At 37.7% G+C, this 21,959-nt stretch overlaps 1 protein-coding gene across 1 annotated transcript; it reads left to right on the forward strand.

The window, feature by feature from the left end:
• Window positions 1-3,827: 3,827 nt before the first annotated feature.
• vcam1b (vascular cell adhesion molecule 1b) lies at window positions 3,828-21,720 on the forward strand. Its single transcript, XM_007240106.4, has 10 exons — window positions 3,828-3,959; window positions 4,866-5,138; window positions 6,923-7,228; window positions 8,693-8,953; window positions 10,516-10,788; window positions 14,031-14,309; window positions 15,214-15,519; window positions 17,821-18,096; window positions 19,521-19,781; window positions 20,050-21,720. Exons 1-10 carry the CDS (start codon window positions 3,896-3,898, stop codon window positions 20,208-20,210), a joined length of 2,460 nt encoding a protein of 819 aa, XP_007240168.3. The 5' UTR covers window positions 3,828-3,895; the 3' UTR covers window positions 20,211-21,720.
• Window positions 21,721-21,959: the final 239 nt, after the last annotated feature.

The raw sequence follows: 21,959 nt of genomic DNA on the forward strand, positions 1-21,959 counted from the left end.
TGACTGAAATGTTTTAAAACAGTGTTTCTTAAAGAATGACTGGAAGGGAGTTCCCCTCTACAGACCAAAATATAATTAATCTATTCAAGGAACAGGGAGGAATTTTAATGCGTAAAGGGCAAGGGCACAAGCCTAAAGCAAACACCAGTGATCTCTGATCTCTGAGATGCACTGCATTAAAAAAACATCATTCAACAATAACTGATAGAATCACATAGACAAAGGATTTCCTTGGAAAATCTTTAATAATCACACATGACACTTAAAACTCCACTGTGCAGAGCAAAAGCCTTATGTTAATCCTCTACGGCATGTTTTTTTATTATTATTACACTGTCTCTTAAATATTTTAATATGTAAAGAAGCATATTTGAAATTGTATTTATTTAGTTTCCTTTACCTCCTAAAACAAGGATTTTTAATTTGTTGCCTTAAAGCAACATTATGCATTTAGATCACAAGGCAATCAAGGCAAACATTTTTGAGTGATATATAATAAGCGAGCCACACGCTTCTAAAAAAATTGAGGCGTTTTTTTTTTTACAAATATAAATATCATGCTGTAGAGGATTAAACATGTCCAGAAGCAGAGCTGGCGTTCTTTGGGCTCGGAGGTTTCTAGGGTGCACCTTTAAAAAAAAAAAAAACTTGCATTGTGGGCAGACGAATCAGTAATCCAGACCTTATTTGGAAGAAATGGACTCCTTAAGACATATTTAAAGACATAATTGGGCAAAATAACACAAGACACACTTTTGCTTTTCTATCGCTTGCTATTCTTGGTGTCAAACGTGGCACCTGCGGAGCTGTTTAACTGTCCTGCGGAGCTTTTTAACTTTTCTGCGGAGCTCATCTACTGTCGCGTAGAGCTTTTTAACTGTACCGCGGAGCTCACCCACTGTCCTGCAGAGTTTTTAACTGTACCGCAGAACTTTTTAACTGTACCACGACGCGGAGAATCAGAAAAAAATCTAATCGTGACCCCAAGAATCGATTCTGAACCGAATTGTGGGATTCCCAAAGATTTGCAGCCCTATTAGCTGCAGCCCTACACCCAAATAATAGCTGCTCTGTGGTGGTCATGTGGGGTCCTGACCCCCTAAAAACAAGATGAAAGGAGGATAATGGAGTATGCAGAAGGAAGGAAAGTGCTCCTAAATGCTCAGTGGTATTGATATAATGAACAGTAAGTGTATAAACAAGGGGGCAGACATGATATTCTGGCTGGACTATATATTGACCTCCAGAAAGGTAACATTTATTCAGCTTAAACAATGAGGTTCTGCAAGTTGGTGTCGCTTGGGTATCTGGAATGTCCGCTCTTATTATGCAGTAAAAAGAAAGCTGGAACTTTCCCTCCAGTAACTCAGGGAAAAGACTATGGCGCTAACCCAACTCCTCCTCCCAGCCGAAAGAGCTGTTCAAATGATCCCAGTTAGCCAGTCGTCTCCCACAGTAATTTCCTCTAAACTCTGTGTTTCAGAGAAGGAACAATCCCATCTGAATAAGTGAAAGTGAATGCATCCAACTACTACACACACACACACACACACACTGTAAACCCATCCGTTGTTTGAACTCAAGTCTGTTTTACATAAAATTAAATATTTGTTAAAAATACTCAACTATTTCTAGGCACACACAAACATTCAAACTGAAATCTTTGAGTTGAACCAACTTATAATAACTTATAAACTTATAATTAATATAATAGTTTAGTCTGTTGCCATTGGCAGCTTCATTTCCATTGGCTTCTGTCACAATCTATTTGCATACTGGGTGTGTCCAACAGTTTCTGACAGACACTCACCATCAGTGTGTAGTGATTCCCTCTGGGCTTCCTAAGAAATAAATCAAATTTCCCTTTAGTTGTGATAACTTGATGTTTTAATTTATGCTAACTCAAGTTTTCATTCCTCATTACTTAAAAAAACAGCATACCAGCTGCCTTAAAAAAGTTAAGTAAACTTAACTTATCTGGTGTTCTGTCGAATTATGCTACCCATCGATACATACTTCCTATAAGCACTGCGCATGCGCTAACCTAATTTTTTTTTTTTATTATTATTTCTCTGGGTTTTTTTTTTAAATAATAAATCTTTTGTTGTGCATTAAACACCTTGGACGCACTGTCATTGCACAAGAGTGTAAATGAAAATTAATAAAATATATTTACAATAATTATCATTTGAAAAAAATATAAAAGAAATATAAAAAAATTCTACAAAGGCAGTTTGTAATGACCTCTCATTGCCATAACTTTACCATGATACAGTGATTTGTGGAATCTAAATATACTAGCTACATCTACTGGGAACATGCTGTTATATGGTGCTTCTTTTGGTATTTTTACAGTTAAATATACACTAGGGTAGCACGGTTTGACAGTATAACAAAAATAAAAGAGTTAAATCAACTTCACCTTTAGTTGTAATAACTTAAGGCAACCACTTTTCTCAAATTTATTAAGTAAATTAAACATATCCGGGCTTACAGTGTACATACACACATACACACACTTACACAAATCTTGTCTAGTCCCTGTAGAGATGAGCCAGCAGTATTGCCAAAAGAATGTGAGTGAGTTGACTCTCCTCTATGCAGATAAGCATGAACTTGTGGGCACCATGCCAGATACAGGCTAGGTTGGTATATAAACCCCCACCCCCGCATTAAGCTGTGAATCAGTGGAAATGAGTTGGAACTCTGGAATGGTGTTGGTGCTCCATCCAGTACCTTTGTAATGAGTTGGTGAGTTGGCAATCAAATCCTCACAGTAATCTTTGCCACAAAACTTAGTACCTAGGACAGTACAGACAGTTACTCCAACAAAGTAGGATCAACTTAATAATAATTTCAGAAGAAACTAGGAATAATTAACTGAATGAATTAAACATGTATCCCAATACTTTTGTCACTACTAAAACCTCCCATTATGTTCATTAGTCAGGAACAGCAATGGTATTTCTGGGTCAGTTTGACCAGGTGCAATTTTAATTATCCAAAAGATGTCTAAAACCCAAAATAAATAAATAAAAAATCCTTACAAGCAGTGCAAATATATATATATATATATATATATATATATATATATATATATATATATATATATATATATATATATATATATATATAATTATTTTTTTTTTACTAACTCCATTACTAATTATTCTATCAATATTTAGTGCAATAGTGTTCCTTACCTCTTACAGGTAATGGTTCAATTAGAATAATTCACTTGTTTTTCATACAAAAAAAATATGTTCAAACTCTTTTATGTTTTTTGACTTTATTACTTTTGAAAGATCAACATATAAAACACAATAGTTTTACATAACATTGAAATATAACATTTCAATTTTGTTGTAGTTTTAGTTTTTGTTTCTGCAGGGGATGATTGCAAGTATGTGAGATGAACCATTTTCATATTATGTTATATTATATATTTTCAATATATGTTGATTTCACTAATTAAGGCAAGCAGAAGAAGTTTCATACTGAAGAAAAAAAACTTTTAACTATTTTTTCTCGCTCTTCAAACTTTAAAATGGGTCAAATTGACTCAGAACATAAAAGGAGGATTAAACACACTTCCAACATTTCTTTATTAATTTAGTTGTGTGTCCACTAAATGAACACAGCAAGTGAATTGTGCTTCTTCTCACCAGCAGATGGCACTTCTAGTTCCTCAGCTTTTCTGATGGTCCACCAGCTGAATGAATGGAGGCCTCAGTAGGGGAATTCAGCCATGACTTATTTGGTCTTCTGGTGTGGGGGAGTGATCCACAGCCCATTGCCCCCTCCTTCCAGCCCAAATAACCCCCTTAGTGTAGAGTATAAAAAGGAGTGGAGAGTGAAATGAATCAGGCAGTTTTAATCTTTCTCATTTGTGGATATGAAGTGTTTCAGCATGCTTCCAGCTTTAAGTTTCACTCTGGCTGTGCTTCTGCCACTTGCAGGTGAGTTTTATTATGATTTTATGATATAAATATTAATACAAATATAAATGTAAAACAACAGGAGCATACCTTATATTTTATTTTATTTTATTTTTTTCTTTTATTGTATTTTTTGTGTTATATTGTATTATATTTATTTGTGTGTACAATGTAAAACACTGTGTGCATTATCCTACATGCTGTATCAGACTGTGCATAGGCTGTTTTATTCATGTGAAAATTGTGTTTATATACACTCTATTGTATATCCAAATGATTTTTACCATTTTTAATAAATTGCAATCCGTCCCTGTAAGGAAATTTTGCAAATAAGAATTTTTTTTTTTTTTGCCAGAATAATTACATTATCGACTTACAATAATACAGTAAATGAACATAAATACCTAAATATGTTTTTTTTCAAAGCAGGACAATCCTCACATTAATGCTCCAAAATCTAGTAGAATATAAAGACGTTTCCTATAACAAAAGCATTAAAGCATTTAATTTGATTTGATTTAAAATTTGATTGACAAATATCATAATCACAATATGTCATTGTCAATTAAAGATATTTAAGCATTTTTTGCCGATATTTATGTGGAAATGTGTGTGTATTCTACTGTATTATAATTCTAATAGTGACAAAAATGATTTATCACAATTAATTCTGGAACAATATTTTGGGCTATTTTTTTTTCACCCCAAAAAATTAGTTACCATGACAAGTCTCTTTGCCAGAAATAGAATATGACCCTTTGGTGCAACTATGCATGAGCCAATGATGGTACCCCATCCAATATTTCTGGTATGACTTGAGATTTTGTGAGATAAGTTGGTGATCTTGGTTGCTAAATGCAATCAATAAAATCTATAAAATCATCTTCTATAAGTCTATAAGTATATATTGTTGTATTCCCTCTACAGCTGCTCTGCAGATTGACCTCACTCCAAAGAAGGCCCTGTTTAAAGTTGGAGACAGGGAGGAGCTGAAGTGCAGCGTGACCGAATGTCCAGGAGAAGTGAAATTCTCATGGATCGCTCTGGAAGACAAACCTCTCTATGCTGTATTCAAGTATTTATCTAAAGAGTCAGTTATGATTTTCAACAGCGTGACCAAACACCATGCAAACAAAATCAAGTGCACGGCTACGTGCCAGGATGTGTCCAAACAGGCCACGGCCACAGTGGAGGTCTACTGTAAGTTCAACTTCAATCACTTGCTTATAATCTTATATCTGCTGTAGCATGGATCACCTTAAAATGAAAAATGTAATAGTTGAAAGTTATAAGATTCTCTATAGAACTGCAGTTAATTGTGAAAAGGGTAGGCTATACAGCAGAAGTGTATTGTTATTAGTGTATATTAAATATGCTTTTCTAGATATTGTCAAAACTTAAGGGACATAGAAAGCAGTAGTAGATCATGCAAAGCAATGAAGGGTTACATGTAAAATTGCACTGATCTATGGTATTTCAAGGTGGTTGACAAGGTGTTTCAGGTCAGGTGGCTCCCTTTGTATTTCAGGTGGTTCACAAGGGGTTTCAGGTCAGGTGGTTGCTATGTTATTTTAGGTAGGTGTTCAGATGGCTCCTTAGGTATTTCAGGTGGATGACATCAGGTTTTAGGTCAGGTGGCTGCTATGGTATTTCAGTTGGTTGATAAGGTGTTTTTAGGTTAGATTACTTCTATGGTATTTCAGGTGGTTGACAGGATGTATCAGGTCAGGTTGTTCCTATGGTTTTTCAGGTGGTTCAAAAGGGGTTCTATGTTAGATGGCTTCTATGGTACTTCATGATATGGTGTTTGACAGGATGACAGGTCAAGTGGTTGCTATGATATATCAGTTGGTTGACAAGGTATTACAGGTCAGGTGGCTGCTATGGTATTTCAGATCATTGACAAGTTATTTCAGGTCAGGTTGTTCCTTTGGTATTTCAGGTGGTTGACAAAGAGTTTCATTTCAAGTGGCTGCTGTGGTATTTTAAGTAATCGACAAGGTGTTTCAACAGGTCAGGTTGCTGCCATGGTATCTCAGGTGGTTGACAAGGTGTTTCAGGTCAGGTGGCTGCTATGGTATTTCAGGTAGTTGACAAGGTGTTTTAGGTCAAGTGACTTTGTTATTTCAGGTGGTTGACAAAGAGTTTCAGGCCAAGTGGCTTCTATGATATTTCAGGGGGTTGACAAGGTGTTTCAGCTCAGATGTCTGCTATTGCATTTTAGGTGGTTGACAAAGTGTTTCAGGTCAGGTGGTTGCTATGGTATTTCAGGTAATTGACAAAGTGTTTCAGGTTAAGTGGCTCATGTGGCATTTCTTGTGATGGACAAAGAGTTTCAGGTCAAGTGGCTGCTATGATATTTCAGGTGGTTGACATGGAGTTTCAACTCAGGTTGCTGCTATTGTATTTCAAATGGTTGACAAGGAATTTCAGGTCAGTTGACTGCTATGTTATTTCCAGTGGCTTACAAAGAGTTTCAGGCCAAGTGGCTTCTATGATATTTCAGGTGGTTGACATGGAGTTTCAACTCAGGTGGCTGCTATTGTATTGCATGTGGTTGACAAGGTGTTTCAGGTCAGGTGGCTGCTATTGTATTTTATGTGGTTGACAAGGTGTTTCAGGTCAGGTGACTGCTATGATATTTCAGGTGCTTGCTGAGTGGTTGCTAATGCATTACCAAATGGTTGCTGTTGCTATTTGTATCATTGTAACATAAGAAGATTACACAAACATTTGCACTCTTTGTATGTGGAAAAAATCTCAGAAACCAAAGGTCTATTTAAAAAGCTGTAAAAAAGCCTGACTTACCTTAATTATTAGTCTGAATGATGTGGAATGTGTAGATATCTCAAAAAATGATATCTGACAAGATAGTACCTAAGAGACCACCTCTTGCAATTGATGGCACTACTAATCTTTACTAAACCCAAACTTATTCAGTGTTTTATTGCATCTTTAAACTTCTTTTTTCTTTGATATTTCAGCTTTTGCGAGGGACCCAGTCATCTCCGGACACGACAGCTTAGTTCCAGGAGTGGAGAACACCTTGATCTGTGAGATCACTGAGGTCCATCCAGCAGAGTATATGGAGGTTGAGTGGATGCGTGGGGGAACTGTGGTGCACAGACAGGACGGGAAGCATGGAGTCCAGACAGTCCAATCCCATTACACTTTTACACCACAGAGAGAGGACGATGGAGCGCAGATAACCTGCCGGGCCTCACTCACGCTACCTGATCTACCGCCGGATCAGCAAACCAGAGAGACCACTGTTTCCATTGTAATTCTATGTAAGTTCAAATTAAGTCTAACCTGCCTCAAGCAATAATAATAAAAAAAATATATAGGTATATATATATATGTTTTTTTAATGGATGGTGTCTGGTTAGCATCTTTAGTTTTCACTAGAGATATGAGCTATGTATGTACACATGATCATGAAGTTATGATCCAGCTGCTTCAGATAATGTTCCTACTAACCACTGTGATGGTGTGAAAATGTAATCTTAGTGATTTTCAGTGTAGCATGATTGGTGCCAGAAGGGAGGGTTTGAGCATTTCTAGCACTGCTGATTTCCTGAGATTTTTAGGTCAATAGTGTACAGAGTTTATTCAAAATGGTATAATAAAGAAAACACATCCAGTATGTTGTAATTCTGCAGTTCTGCAGTTAGAACACATTGTTTTAGACGTTTGTTAGAGCTGACAAAAAGCCTACAGTAACTCAAATATCCATTCTGTACAACTGTGTAGAGCCGAAATGCCAGTATAAACACCACCATATTCAACCCTGGAGTTTCAGCTCAGGTATTGTATTTCAGGTGGTTGACAAGGTGTTTCAGATCAGGTGGCTGCTATGGTATTTCAGATGATTCACAATTAATTTCAGGTCAGGTGACTTCTATGATATCTCAGGTGGTTTATATAAAATTTCAGGTCAGATGACTGCTATATCTGACAAGATAGTCCCTGAGAGACAATTGATGACACTACTAATCTTAACTAAACCTGAAATCAGTCAGTGTTTTATTGCATCTCTAAAATCCTTTTTCTTTGATCCTTTTCTTGTCTCGGTTCCTCTCAAGGTTTCTTCCTCTTGACTTGAGGGACTTTTTCTTGCCGTTGTCGTCTTTGTAAAGTTGTTTAAAAGTCTCTACTCTACAAAAAGACTTGTAGAAAGACTCTATGTGAAGCTACTTTGTGAAGACATTGAATGGGAAAGGGCTATATAAATACATTTTAATTGACTTTAATTGGCCTGAGGTGGATAGGCTACAACAGTAGAGGACCACATCAGGTTTCAGTTCAAGGTATCAGCCAAGAACAGGAAGCCGAGGCTGCAGTGGGTGCGGATTTCTTCTGATTAATACAGAAGATGGTAGAATTCAAAAATATGAATCTAGGAATGAATTTAGGATAGTAATACCAGTAAAACTTGAGCTGAATGTCACAGACTCTTTAAATCTTGTTGCTGACCATGTGCATCCCTTCATGACCATCTACTTTGCCATCTACTATCGGCTACTTTCTATATGATTATTTATCATGTCACAAAGTAAAAGTCATCTCAAACTAAAAAACTAAAATGTGTTTGACATAACCTGTATTAGCTTTGCAACTACTAAAGCTGCAAACTCCAGACACTGCAAACATTGGTCTTGGCAGATTGACTGTATTACATTTGGATATCAGCCAATGGAGCTGTGCTGCAGTGTAAGTAAGCCACTCATTCTTTCCTGGTTGTTTTTCTTCAGCTGCTCCAGAAACCGTGGAAGTGTCTGGGTCCAGCACAGTTAGAGTCGGCTCTGCTCTCAGTCTGTCCTGCAAGGCGGACGGCAATCCGACCCCATTGTTCTCCTGGAGGGTTTTGAGGCCTGATGGTCAGTGGGTTAAAGTGGCAGAGACACGGCAGCTCTCTCTGATTAACGTGTCTCTGGCGGATGCTGGAGAATACGAGTGTGAGGCCAGCAACGGGGTCGGGAGAAAGACGGCCACTGTGACCGTCGCAGTTCACGGTTAGTTGAAACACACAGCCATTCAGTACTGTTGTCTTATAGTTGTTTACCCCTTACCCTTTACCCTTTTTATTATACACAAGATTTAAAATTTGATCATATTTTGTTAAAAAAAAAAATTGAAATATTAAATAGCAGTATCTATTATAAATCATTGTAGCATTTAAAAAAAAATCTATCCTGTATTGCTATGCCATTTTATCTTTGTTTTGCGACACCTGCTTATTCATTGTTTCTTTTAAAATCAAATATGTTATAAGGAGTTTATCCTGCTTTTGTTAGAGAAACTGTCTTAAAAATACAGATACATTTTTCTATATTTTGTAGCATTGCTGTGAGGATTTGATGTGTCCACAAAAAAAAAAAAAACATTTTTACAACACATTATATATTTCATAAAAACTGGTATGCTACAGGAATGGCAATGGCAATAATATTCCTCCATATTTATTGTTTTTGGAACCCAACAGGTTTAAAATCTGCAAGCATTGAATAAACAGTATCTTTCCTTTGCGGAAATGTGCTCTTAGTTCAGATAATATTTCCGTCACTTTAAAATTCCCTTTGGAGTCGTTTCAAGAGACAAATGAGCTGTGAGATGTTGTTTCAGCTGCCCTTAGAAATTAGGTTTCTTGATGCCAAATTAAATATTATTTTATACAGTGACGCTGTTTTCTGTGGAAAATATATAAAAAAAATAGTTATGGCCTCTCCCAGTATTGCTACCACTGTGCCACTAGCATCACTACCATGTCATTAGCATACTATGGTATTAGCACAGCTATTGCAGCTATAGCCTTGCTTTTACAAATTTAGTCAGGTTCATCAGGGCCTTTCAGATATAAACATTATTAAATATACAGGGGTTGGACAATGAAACTGAAACACCTGTCATTTTAGTGTGGGAGTTTTCATGGCTAAATTGGAGCAGCCTGGTGGCCAATCTTCATTAATTGCACATTATTGCACCAGTAAGAGCAGAGTGTGAAGGTTCAATTAGCAGAGTAAGAGCACAGTTTTGCTCTAAATATTGCAATACACACAACATTATGGGTGACATACCAGAGTTCAAAAGAGGACAAATTGTTGGTGCACGTCTTGCTGGCGCATCTGTGACCAAGACAGCAAGTATTTGTGATGGATCAAGAGCCACGGTATCCAGGGTAATATCAGCATACCACCAAGAAGAACCAACCACATCCAACAGGATTAACTGTGGACGCAAGAGGAAGCTCTCTGAAAGTGATGTTCGGGTGCTAACCTGGATTGTATCAAAAAAACATAAAAAAACATAAAAAAAACACGGCGTCTCAAATCACGGCAGAATTCAATTTGTTCAACCTCAACTCTCCTGTTTCCACCAGAACTGTCCGTCACCACAATAAATTATTGTGGTCTCAGTTTCATTGTCTAACCCCTGTATATCCTTTTCTCTGCCAGGAAACTTTTTCAAATTAAACAGCATCCCTATTGGTAAAATGCCATTGGTGGTTCTATGACGTTAAACCACATTGGAATATGGAATTTTATTAATTTTATTTATCTGGTGTTTCATTCCACAGGTCCTCCTACAAACACTGTGATTTCTCTGTCGACCAATGAGCCCAAAGAAGACGAGCTCGTGTCCATCTCCTGCACGAGCCACAGCGTTCCTCAGAGCCGTCTGGTACTGAGTAAGCTGCTAGATGGGGGGGAGTCTGAGCTGGCGTCTGGAGAAGGGCCTCACACCTCCGTATCGTACAGCTCTGCCCGAGCCAACAACTCAGGCCTGTACGTCTGCACAGCTTTCAATGACTACGGCAGCCAGAAGGCCAGCGTCCAGCTTACCGTTCAAAGTGAGTCTCTTAATTAAGGGTTTTGACATTTTTCCGGGGATTGTTTTTGTATGGATAAGTGTGCTCCCGCAGCTAAACGAGTGTACAATGGAGAAATGCATACATGGGCTAATTAAGTTTGGGGACAGAGCTTAGGCTTTGTCTGAGGAAATGGCTCCAGGCTTTTAATATAAAATGTTTAATTGGATTTCTGGCCCATTTCTGACCTCAGTATGCGCTATTGTCCAAAATTACATCTGACACCGCGCTGGAGGGGCTGTGGATTTTGCACGGCCAAATCAAACAATATAAAATGAACTGAAATGAAGAGTAAAATGAAAGCAGGACCGTAGCGTATTAAATGACCAAGCTTTAGTGCGGATGATTGGATTTCTGGTTGAGGCTGCGCACAGCTGCACTAATGGTGAAATATGATGTGTTGGCATGAGAAAGTGTATGATATCTAGTCAGTATATATTCACGCTCATGCAAACAACTTATTTTAACATTTTTACCAATAGGAGTGCACCAAAATGAAATCATCGCTGCCACAAGAAAAAAAAAAGTATCTTTAATTTTACAGTTTTTTTACTTTTTGTGAATCACGTATGTGCCGTTTGTGTCCAAATTTCATAATGGATGCACCAATAGAAATGCTCCAAAAGGACAGAAACAGATTACACTATGTTTCTAAAATAATGTCATAATGAGAAACAATAAACCTGTTGACCAAATCTAGGATTCCTTTTGCCAATATACTATATACATGCTTTACTGATTGCAGACCAGTGTGGACCTCAGACAAAATCTCGTGTAAAAACAAAGAGGAACCCATTTTTAATACATTTATGTCAGATTAGAAAACAAAACTTCAATCAATCAACATTTCCAGAACCCATTAGTGTCTCCAAACAGATATTCTAAAAGGAGTAAAAAGTCTGGGATTAAAAGTTAGTTTATTTAAGCTTAACTGAAATCATAATGTACAGTACCAGTCAAAAGTTTAGTCAGAACTTTACATTCAATGTTATTTTTGTAAAATATTGTAAACGAATACTTAAGTCATCCAAACTATGAAGGACAACATAAGGAATCGTGTAGTATCTTAAAAGTGTTAAACAATCCAAAATCCAAAAACCTATCCTGTGTAACAGAAGTAACTCTTGGCCTTCTGTTCCTGTGATGATCCTGATGAGTGCCGGTTTCATCATAATGTTTTGATGGTCTTTGCAACAGCACTTGAGTAAGCTTTCGAAGTTATTGAAATGTTTACATTTATTTCTTAAAGTATTTCTTTTCTTTAATTAGTTGAGTAGTTTTTGATATGACAGGATTAGAACGTTAAATAGAGCTATTCACTGTATACCAACTATACGTCTTCACAACTTTACGACTGATGATCTCAAACACATTAAGATGTCAAGAAATACAAGTAATTAACTCTTGACACGTTCAGCACAGCTGTTAACTGAAAGCCTGAATTCCAGGTGACTCCGGTCATCTAAGCAAGAGATGCTACTGAATTTAAGGTTTTTTTTTACACTGAATTTAAGGTACTGTACTTTGATTGTACGTAGGACTATAAGATAATGAGTCAAATTATGAGTCACTTTAGATATTTTAACTTATGGTCCTACATACAGTTCATCCAAAAAGCCTATATTCATCCAAGGCCCGTTTAATATCAATGTAGTGTTTAAAAAAAAACCTGTAGAAATAAACAAGTACTGGGTTGTTTACTACGCTGTAAGTATACTGGCCTGAAATAACTTCCGTAAATAGTAATTACAGTGATCTCTTAATCGTGATCGTGAGGCAGCTGAAGTGTGACACTCAGCTTGCCAAAAAAAAAAAAAAAATCAGCCAATGTTTTTCAACAGTTTTTCAAATGTTTGTTAAGTCTTAGAATTGATTATGCTCTGAATCAGGATTATCCAAATCCAGAACAGTCCAGGACAGGGTGTATTGTGAGCAGAGAAAAATGACCCCAATTCAGAGGTTTTACATTTCTGGCAACCCTGTCCTGGTGCACCATGTCTGGCTAATTACCCCTCTTAGAGCCTCTGTTTTGGTGCATGAGCTGTTTTGTTTTCTGCTGTTTCGTAGATTAGAACTGCACAATATACTGTTTCAGTTGTTGCAGTATTTATATTAAAGAATTTGCAATATAATTTAAGGATAGTTAAACTGTACAAGTCATGCTGTCACTGTGCTTGATATAAAAGGAAAATTCATGCTGGTATTTTCCATAATATGCAATGCTATAAAAAAAATGTTTTGTTTTTATTTTTGCTTTTTTAGTCATATTTTTTCAGATTTCTTACAGAAGAACAAACACATTTTAATATCATACAAAGATAACCTGAGTAAATATAAAAATAATGTTTCTAAATGATAATTTTATGAATGGACAAGTTCTATTCAAACCAATCTATTTGCCCCAAAAAACTATTTGCCCCTATAAAATAACTTTTTCTGCAATCAATTTTCTGGTAGAGAGCACCATGTTTGATTTTTAGTCAGATGTTCTTTTTCTGAAATTTCATGTGTTAGTTTTACGCCATATTTACCCCTAGATGAGTTGTCCATGCCCTTTTGGAGTAATTTTGATAGGCCGGTGACTCCTGGGAAGGTTCGCTAGGCATTTCTAAAGCCTTTGGACGTCAGCGAACCACTTTTTCTTGAATATCTTCAATATACATTATTAATACAATTATTAATATCATGTTGTCTTATCAACTTAAATCTAGCAAAAATATATATATATTATTTATTGCAATATATAATCGTAAAGCTACAAAATTCAGAAATGTAATTTTTGTCCCCCAATATTGTGCAGCCCACGTTTAGTTTTATCTTTTAAACTTTAGGCATTGTATGTAAATTACTTTGTATATATTTTATTGGTTTAAAAATGCAGAAATTCTGTAAAATCTCTGGAAACATTATTTTAAATTATGATGATCTATCTTAACTGAACAGTTTGGCTTAATTCTTTTGGAATAATTTTAATAGGCCAATCACTCCTGGGAAGATTCGTCAAGCTTTTTTTTTTTTAAGCTTTTGGACTCCAGCGAACTTTGTGAAATCTAGTGAAAATATATATATTTTTTATTGCAATATATAATCGAAAGTTACAAAATTCAGAAATGTCATTTTTGTCCCCCAATATTGTGCAGCCCCAGTGTAGATTTATATTTTAAATCTTTTAAGCATTGATATGTTTTGAGTTATTGTGTTATTTCTTCTTACCTTCATTGCAGCTTACCCCCTGGAGGTGACCATGCATCCAGATGTGAGTGTGATCACACTGGAGCGAGGGTCATCACTCTCGCTGTCCTGCGAAGCCTCGGGGTGTCCTCACCCACTCTTCACCTGGACGGGTCTGCAGGATAAGCCACAGTACAGACAGAACAACAGCCAGACAGATATCTCCCAGCTGAATTTGGAGTCTGTAGAGCCGGATGATGAGGGAGCTTTTATCTGTGAGGTCAAGTGTGGATCTGTGGTGAAGTCCAAACAGACAGAGGTGAAGCTTTTCTGTGAGTATCATTATTACAATACTATTTCAGTATCAGTATGAGGGCAATTATAGAGAAATTTACTGATTTCGCAAAATAACTTTTTACCTAATACCACATACTAAGTGAATTTAAAATTTTCATCAAGATTATACCACAGTATACCTACAACTGCGCATTGATGCCGCTTTTAGACTCTTTGGCTTGTTTTCTGACACATATCCTTTAAACTTTGAATCTCACATTATAAAAACTGCGGGCCAACTTTCATTTTATTTCTAAAATACCTTGCGGGCACGTAGCTTGGACACCCCTGTTCCACAGGATTACTTCCTGATTTTGAGCAGATTGTTACATATGTTTGTAGTAATAGAAGGAATCTAATCTATGAACTACGAGGCCTGAAATTTAATATACCGTGTTCTTCTGGTGAAACAGCCCAGTGAAACTATATTTCACCACATGATAGCCTGATTTGCTGTCTTCCAGCACAGTAGTGAACAAGACAGCCTGTATCAAAATGAGATAAAATGAGTGCATTATGCTTGAGTGTGACTATAATCACTCACGCATTTCTGTTTAGGAGAAGCTCTGAAAGCAGGACTTTGATAAGGAGCGGCCGCTGATGCAGTTATTAGGGAGGATTGAGAGAACCAATTATAAAAGCATCTTCAAGGTTATTGAAGAGGGAGCAGCCATCAGTACGACATGCTCTTCTAACTTGGAACATGATTAACTTTGAGATGACTGAATCTCCCCTCAAAATGTTCTGTTCTTCCTCTACTGCTGACATGAGGCCTCACTATTTTATGAAAGACCGAGTATGTTTGCATTTTTTAGGAGAATGATGTGCTTCAGCTTTTGGAGGTCAGGTTTCTCCTCACATTCACCCCGAACTTTTTGTTTTTAATATTGTCTCTGTCAGCATTTACCTCAGATCCTACCATTGAAAGTTCTGGATATTCTCTGGAGGGTGAGATGACCAGTCTGACCTGTGTGGTTCGCGACGTGTTTCCAGCCAAGCTTTTCCGTATACAGTGGCTGGATGGAGAGAAGGAACTGCCCTCAGAGACCTTTGTGGATGGACTGCAGAACCTCAGCTCCATCATCTTCTATCAACTGCAGAGCAGCGTTCAAGATACGACTATTACATGTAAGGTTTCACTACAGATGGATGGAGTACCAGCTGCGCTTACAGAGAAGACGACATCTGTCACCTTGGCAAGGCACTGTAAGTGTACATGTGTGTCATTACAGTGTGTGTTCACAGTGTGTGTGTTAGGGCTGCAACGATTAGTCGATATTATCGACAATGACGCTTAAAAAAAATTGTAGACTCCAAATGTTCATTGTCGACTAATCCTTAATTAGTAGCACTACACAAAGTAATGGGGACACTCACACAGTTTACACTCAACTCGGCCTCTAAAAGGTCTCTGTAAGTGCCCAAACACAACAGATTACACATTTCCCCACTAAATAGCAGCACTTTCCACATTTAAAGGGCCATGTTCTGGACATTCGAAGGGCATTTTAATCCCTTGTTCAGCTGTTTCTATCGATTTTAAGCAAAGATGAAACAAGAAAAAAGTTGAAACAAGAACCGTAGCCACAGCAAGCAGAGATGACAAGGCATGGCAAAAATAATCATTGACTAATCGAATAATCACAAAAATAATCGCCACACTAGTCGACTACGAAAATAATCATTAGTTGCAGCTCTAGTGTGTGTGTATGTGTTCAGTGCTGGCTGATTTCCATCTGTGCTCAGCACAAGTGTGGTTAATACAGTATGGTCTTCTTCATCTTCTATTACTGTGGTGTTGTGTGGCCAATTTAATTGCCCATGCAAGTAACCCAGGGGTGTCCAATCTTATCTGCAAAGGGCCAGTGTTACAGTATAGGTTTTTCTCCTAAACAACCAGCAGCACACTTGATTCCACTTCTTTAATCAGTTGGTTTGTCTTCAAACAGCTGATCTCATGTGCTTCTTTTTTTTAGATACAACATGTTGTTTTTAAATGTAGGATACTTGTCAAATCAGTGGCAACCAAAGTAAATATTACCTAAGAAAATGATTTGGCATGTTGTGAGGGTGCAGGACACTTTGTGATTGGTCTGTAAAAGCTAACTTAAAGTAAGCTTAAAGAAATCTGTAGGGGGGAAAAAACATATTGTACCTTTAAGAGAAGTGTAGTTATCATTTGCGTAGAAAAAACAGCAAAATGGGCAAGTTAACAAAAATATTTTTTACTTCAATTTTATAAAATTCCAATGATTATTTTGTATTATTAGTCTATAGTTGTATTATGAGTCTATAACAGTCTGTGCTGTCCAAATGTTAATTTGTGTAATTTGTTTAAAACATATTCATTTGACACATTTTCTTGAGCTAACATTATTATCCTTCACATTTTTTAAAGTTGGTTTAGGCCCCTTTAAGATCTTTAAAGGGATTTATCCATAAGCATTAAACCATAAGCCATATTTTCCACATGCTTTTACTTAGCTGGGATACAACTTGCAGCCACACATGCCTTTGTGGATAAGAATGATATGTTTAATAAAAAAAAACCCTGATTGAATTTTTTTTAATTTGACCTTTTTTGTGCATATTTTGGGTTTAAATTACTTAATTAATTAACATGGAATATTATTATGCTAAGAAACACTTAGCAGTGTTTTGTACAGTTTTCAGAAAGATTAGCCTGTAATATTACAGAAATAATGTTCCAGCAACATTCTGAAATCATGTGACATAATAATGGTTTGCATCACACTGTTATTAGAAAGTTTTTGTTCACATAATGTTTGCAGCTAGATGAATATTAATTTTATGGAAATGTTAAAAGTAACATTACTTTGTTAAAACAAAAAATCAGGGACTACAAGTGTTCCAGTGGGCTAAGCACTGCCACCATGTTAAAAATAAATCGCTGGTTTGAATCCTGTTCATGTAGCTTGCCATCGACTACCCGAGCCCTGTGAGAGCACAGTTGGCCTTGCTCTCTGTGGGTAGGTAGATGGCACTCTCTTTCCCCACATCACTCCAAAGGGTGATGTCAGTCAACACAAGGCATCTGTGAGCTGATGTACTGAAAATGTGTCGCTGCGTTTTCCTCCGAGAGCACTGTGATGCTACTCGGAAATGCTACATCAGCAGCAGTTTGAAAGGAGGCAGTGGCTGACTTCACATGTATCAGAGGAGGCATGGGCTAGTCTTAGGGGGAGTCCTAATGAATAATTATTACCCTAATGGGTAATTGGCTGTGTAAATCGGGGAGAAAATGTGGAAAAAATTTGAGCTAAAAAAAAATCAAACCAGTGAGGTTGCAGTGATGTTACCAAAACATTTTAAGAACGAAATTTTACTAACCAAAACATGTTAACTGGGTCACTATTCTGATCAGATGAAGGTATTTTTACTCAAATTTTATAAATATGATTGTGTGTATTTGATAGTCACATATTGCCAAGTTCTTGCCAATACATAGCTCTAGTCAAGCCTGACAGTACTTTTGTTGTTTTGCAGACGCCCCCAGACAGACCACCATCACTGTGAGTCCACAGGAGGAGCTGAAGGCAGGGGAAACGCTCAGCATCTCCTGCCTGACAGATAGTGCTCCAGAGGGGCATGTGTTTTTGAAGAAGGTGGTGGATGGTGAAGAGACGAAGCTAGCATCCAGTCAGGGCACTCGGACCTCTTTCACCATCCCTGCTGCCGAGCTCTCTGATTCTGGGGTCTATGTGTGTGAAGCTGTCAATCAATACGGCAGTAAGAATGCCAGCGCCCAGATTACTGTGCAAGGTAAGAAATATGTGTCTGCTCACACACTGACTTCACATCTTCACTTGATGGGATGACGCCTCCCCCCCAGACATAAGTGTTCTGATACTCGTAATCCTGTTATACCTGAGAGTTGTGTTTATCTGTTCTGTAATGACCAGGATCTGATTATATTCAACAACAAGTCACTCAGAGCATTGATTCTGGTGCTCTCTGAAATCCCAGGGCTCTAATATGCACTCAAGTGTGTTTTCTGCCCTGGAAAAAAACATGTGTGGGTCCAAACTTTGGAGACTAGGTCTCTGTAGCCTAGGTCTCCCAACACACCTGAACTAACTGGTAAAAACATTAAAGGCTGGCAAGTACAGATGTGCTGAGATATTTGATTAAGAAGAAATATGGACCTCCTCGGGGTTCCTGATGATTGGATTGTAAAACATTATTTTCTATGGCAAAAGTAGGGGGTTATTCATATAGATTAACCACAGAGATAATAAACTTACAAAATCTAGGTTGTGTAATATGATCAGATGGTCATACAATAATTAAAAGAACACAGTATACAGAGTGGAGTACCATACAACCTACAGCAGGGGTCGGCCTGTGTGGTTGGTTGTTTGAACTATAATGAACGATCTTGTTTTTCCGCACGTTCTTGGGTTCCCTATCTCCTTATAAGAGCGTTTTTCCCCCATCCGTGTCCCAATTCACTAGAGGGGGCAGTGGTAGTGTATTGGTCCACAACCCTGACGACACGGTTTCGATCCCACATCAGGAGCGGTGTGTTTATTTATATATTTTTTCCTCCTTTCTTCTTGGGTTTATATGCTTTGAGATCAACTGTTCTGCAATTGGGTTCAACAACCCTCTGGGCTAAAGAGCTACTAGTCTGTAGCACCCCATCCCAGTGACGCAGCCTCATCGAGTGCTTTTCAGGGTTTTTTTTTTTGTTAGACTTCAAAGATACAAGAAGGTGGTGGATATAAGTTTTATGCTGCCCCATGATATTTTTTGAGAGCTTCCACTGTATGACCTACTCTCTAAATCAGAGATATTGCACATGTCCAAAGTTGGACGGTGTGGATTCAGGATTTTATTCCAGCCAATGATTTGTTTAAGGAGTGGAATAAACTGTGCTTTTGGTTGTTTAGAGTGAAAATCTGCAGCTACAATGGCCAATATGTGGACAGATTTGACACTAAGTAGCTCTTAAAAGTGTTCAAATGCTTTAAAATTAGCTGGATTTGAATACATTGTGATCATAAACCAATTGATACGAAATTCTGCTCTTATAAATGTATGTGGTGGAATAAGGTGGAAAGAATCAGTTTTATCTTACCGTGATCTCCTGTTTCCTCCCCGTGCAGTATATGGTTTAATTAAATTTAAATGTAAATAAAATAAATACATAAATAAATAAATTTAAATACTGTCTTTTATTTCAGCTCCTCCCAGGAACACTTCAGTGAAGGTAATCCCATCCGCATGGGTGCAGGAAGGCCAGAACATCACTATCTGCTGCAATTCAGTCAGCTTCCCTCCTCCTGCCATCATTCTGAGGAAGTTGGACAGTGGGGTCGATATCTACTCCCCCAACGGCACTTTTGTGCTGGTCAACCTCACACCAAATGACACAGGGCTTTACCAAGTCAACGTCACAAATGCCCTGGGCTACGAGACTGAGGTCTTCACTATTCATGTGATGGGTAAGTGAGAAGACATATGATATATTGGAAATAGCGGCGGTACAATGGGTTCTTTGATTGATAGCAGAAGTAGTAGTTGATTTGAATGTTAACAATATTTTGAAGGCTCAGACGTTACAAAATGTAATTCCAATATGGAACCAACGTGTTTTTTCTGTGATGTATATCAAAGAACCTACTGCAACATCTTAATTTCCTATATTTTATTCTATTATTACAGTCAGAAAACATTTTTTCTAACTTTTTCCCCTTTTTGTTTGCCCTGTAGAACTCCAGACGGCCAGCCCTCCACCCCACTGGAACTATTTTATTATTCCATTAGCTGGCTTGGGAATTCTGGCCTCAGCCGCTGTGGTGCTGGAGTACCTGCGGAGACAGCGGCTAAAGGGTTTCTACGAACTGAGCAAGAGCAAACCAGGCACAGCGTAAACGACACAGAAATGTTAGACCCTACTGAACTGAATCAGTCTCTGCTGAACTGCGTTAGAAATGAATCAGAGTTCATTGTTCTGAATCAGACTCTGCTGGCTTGAGTCAGGCTTCACACTGAACCGAAGCAGAGTCCACTGGACTGAATCAGACTCAATTGAACTAAATCAGAGACCAAACTAGATGGATTCAGACTCACTGAACTGAATCCAAGCAACTGAATCAGAGTCACTAAACTGACCCAGACTACAGTGATTTAAATCAGAGTCCATATTGAACTGAATCACACTCTGCACTGAACTGGATCAGAGTCACAGTACTGAATCAGACTCACTACAACTATATCAGACTCCACACTTAACTGGATCAGAGTCAGTGTACTGAATCAAACACCTCTGTACTGAATCAGACTCACTACAACTATATCAGACTCCACACTTAACGGGATCAGAGTCAGTGTACTGAATTAAACACCTCTGTACTGAATCAGACTCCAAGGAACTGAATCAGAGTCACTAAACTGACCCAGACTACAGTGATTTAAATCAGAGTCGCTATTGAACTGAACACGCTCTGCACTGAACTGGATCTGAGTCACAGTACTGAATCAGACTCACTACAACTATATCAGGCTCCACACTTAGCTGCTTAACTGGATCAGAGTCAGTGTGCTGAATCAAACAGCACTGTACTGAATCAGACTCCAAGTAACTGAATCAGGTTAATTAAACTGACCCAGACTCCAGTGATTTAAATCAGAGGTCTTATTGACCTGAACTGGATCAGAGTCACGGTACTGAATCAGATTTACTACAACTAAATCAGACACAATACCGAACTGGATCAGAGCCACTGCACTTAAATCAGATTCCACACTGAACTAGATCAGAATATTTGGCCTGAATCAGACTCCACTCTCAGACTGCATTGAACCAAATTGGACTGGTAAACTGTGAATCGGACTCTTCTGATCTGAACTGCACCCCAGCTATACAACTGCAGTTATGATGAGCCTTCAGTGGTGGACAGCTGTTGCAGGATAACAGTGCTCCCTGTGCAGAACGGGACAGTGAATCCTATGTGAATTCTATGCATTGCGTGTTCACATGAGGAGCCATATGTATATAAAGCTCTGAGAGCACTGTGTGTATATATGTGAGAAACAGAGAGAAAGAGATAAAGAGAGAAAGAAGGTGGGGGTGAAATACTTATAGAGCAAGAGTGTGTGGGACAGGTGTATAAAGTCATGTAAATATTAATTAGCAGAGGATGGTTTCTTACTAAGTGCAGCTACTGTCTGTTTTTGTGTTGTTGTTTGGCAGTATAGTAGATTGAGAATGATGTGCACAGCACAAGTAAGACATGGTAGGCAATTTGGTTTTGTAAAAAATTGACTTCCTTTTTCCTCTCTGTAAAGCTTTTGTATGTTACATGTATCATTGTCTTTGTAAAAGTGTCATATTTTTCATTTAAAAATGGCCTTTTCTTTAATAAATATTTATTACTTGAACTGTGTTGGTGTGTTATATGTGTTGTATTCTACTATAGAAGAGACGTGCATTGTGGACACCGAAGATATATATATATATATATCAGCTAAATTAGACTTTACACTGAACTTCACACTGAACTGAATCAGAATCATGGTACCTAATCAAATCAGAGTTGACTGTATTGAATCAGACTTCAAAAACTAAATCAGACTCTGTGTTAAAATGATTCAAACTCTGAACTGAATCACTCCATACC

The sequence above is a fragment of the Astyanax mexicanus genome, chromosome 16 (assembly GCF_023375975.1).
Source record: "Astyanax mexicanus isolate ESR-SI-001 chromosome 16, AstMex3_surface, whole genome shotgun sequence".
NCBI lineage: Eukaryota > Metazoa > Chordata > Actinopteri > Characiformes > Acestrorhamphidae > Astyanax > Astyanax mexicanus.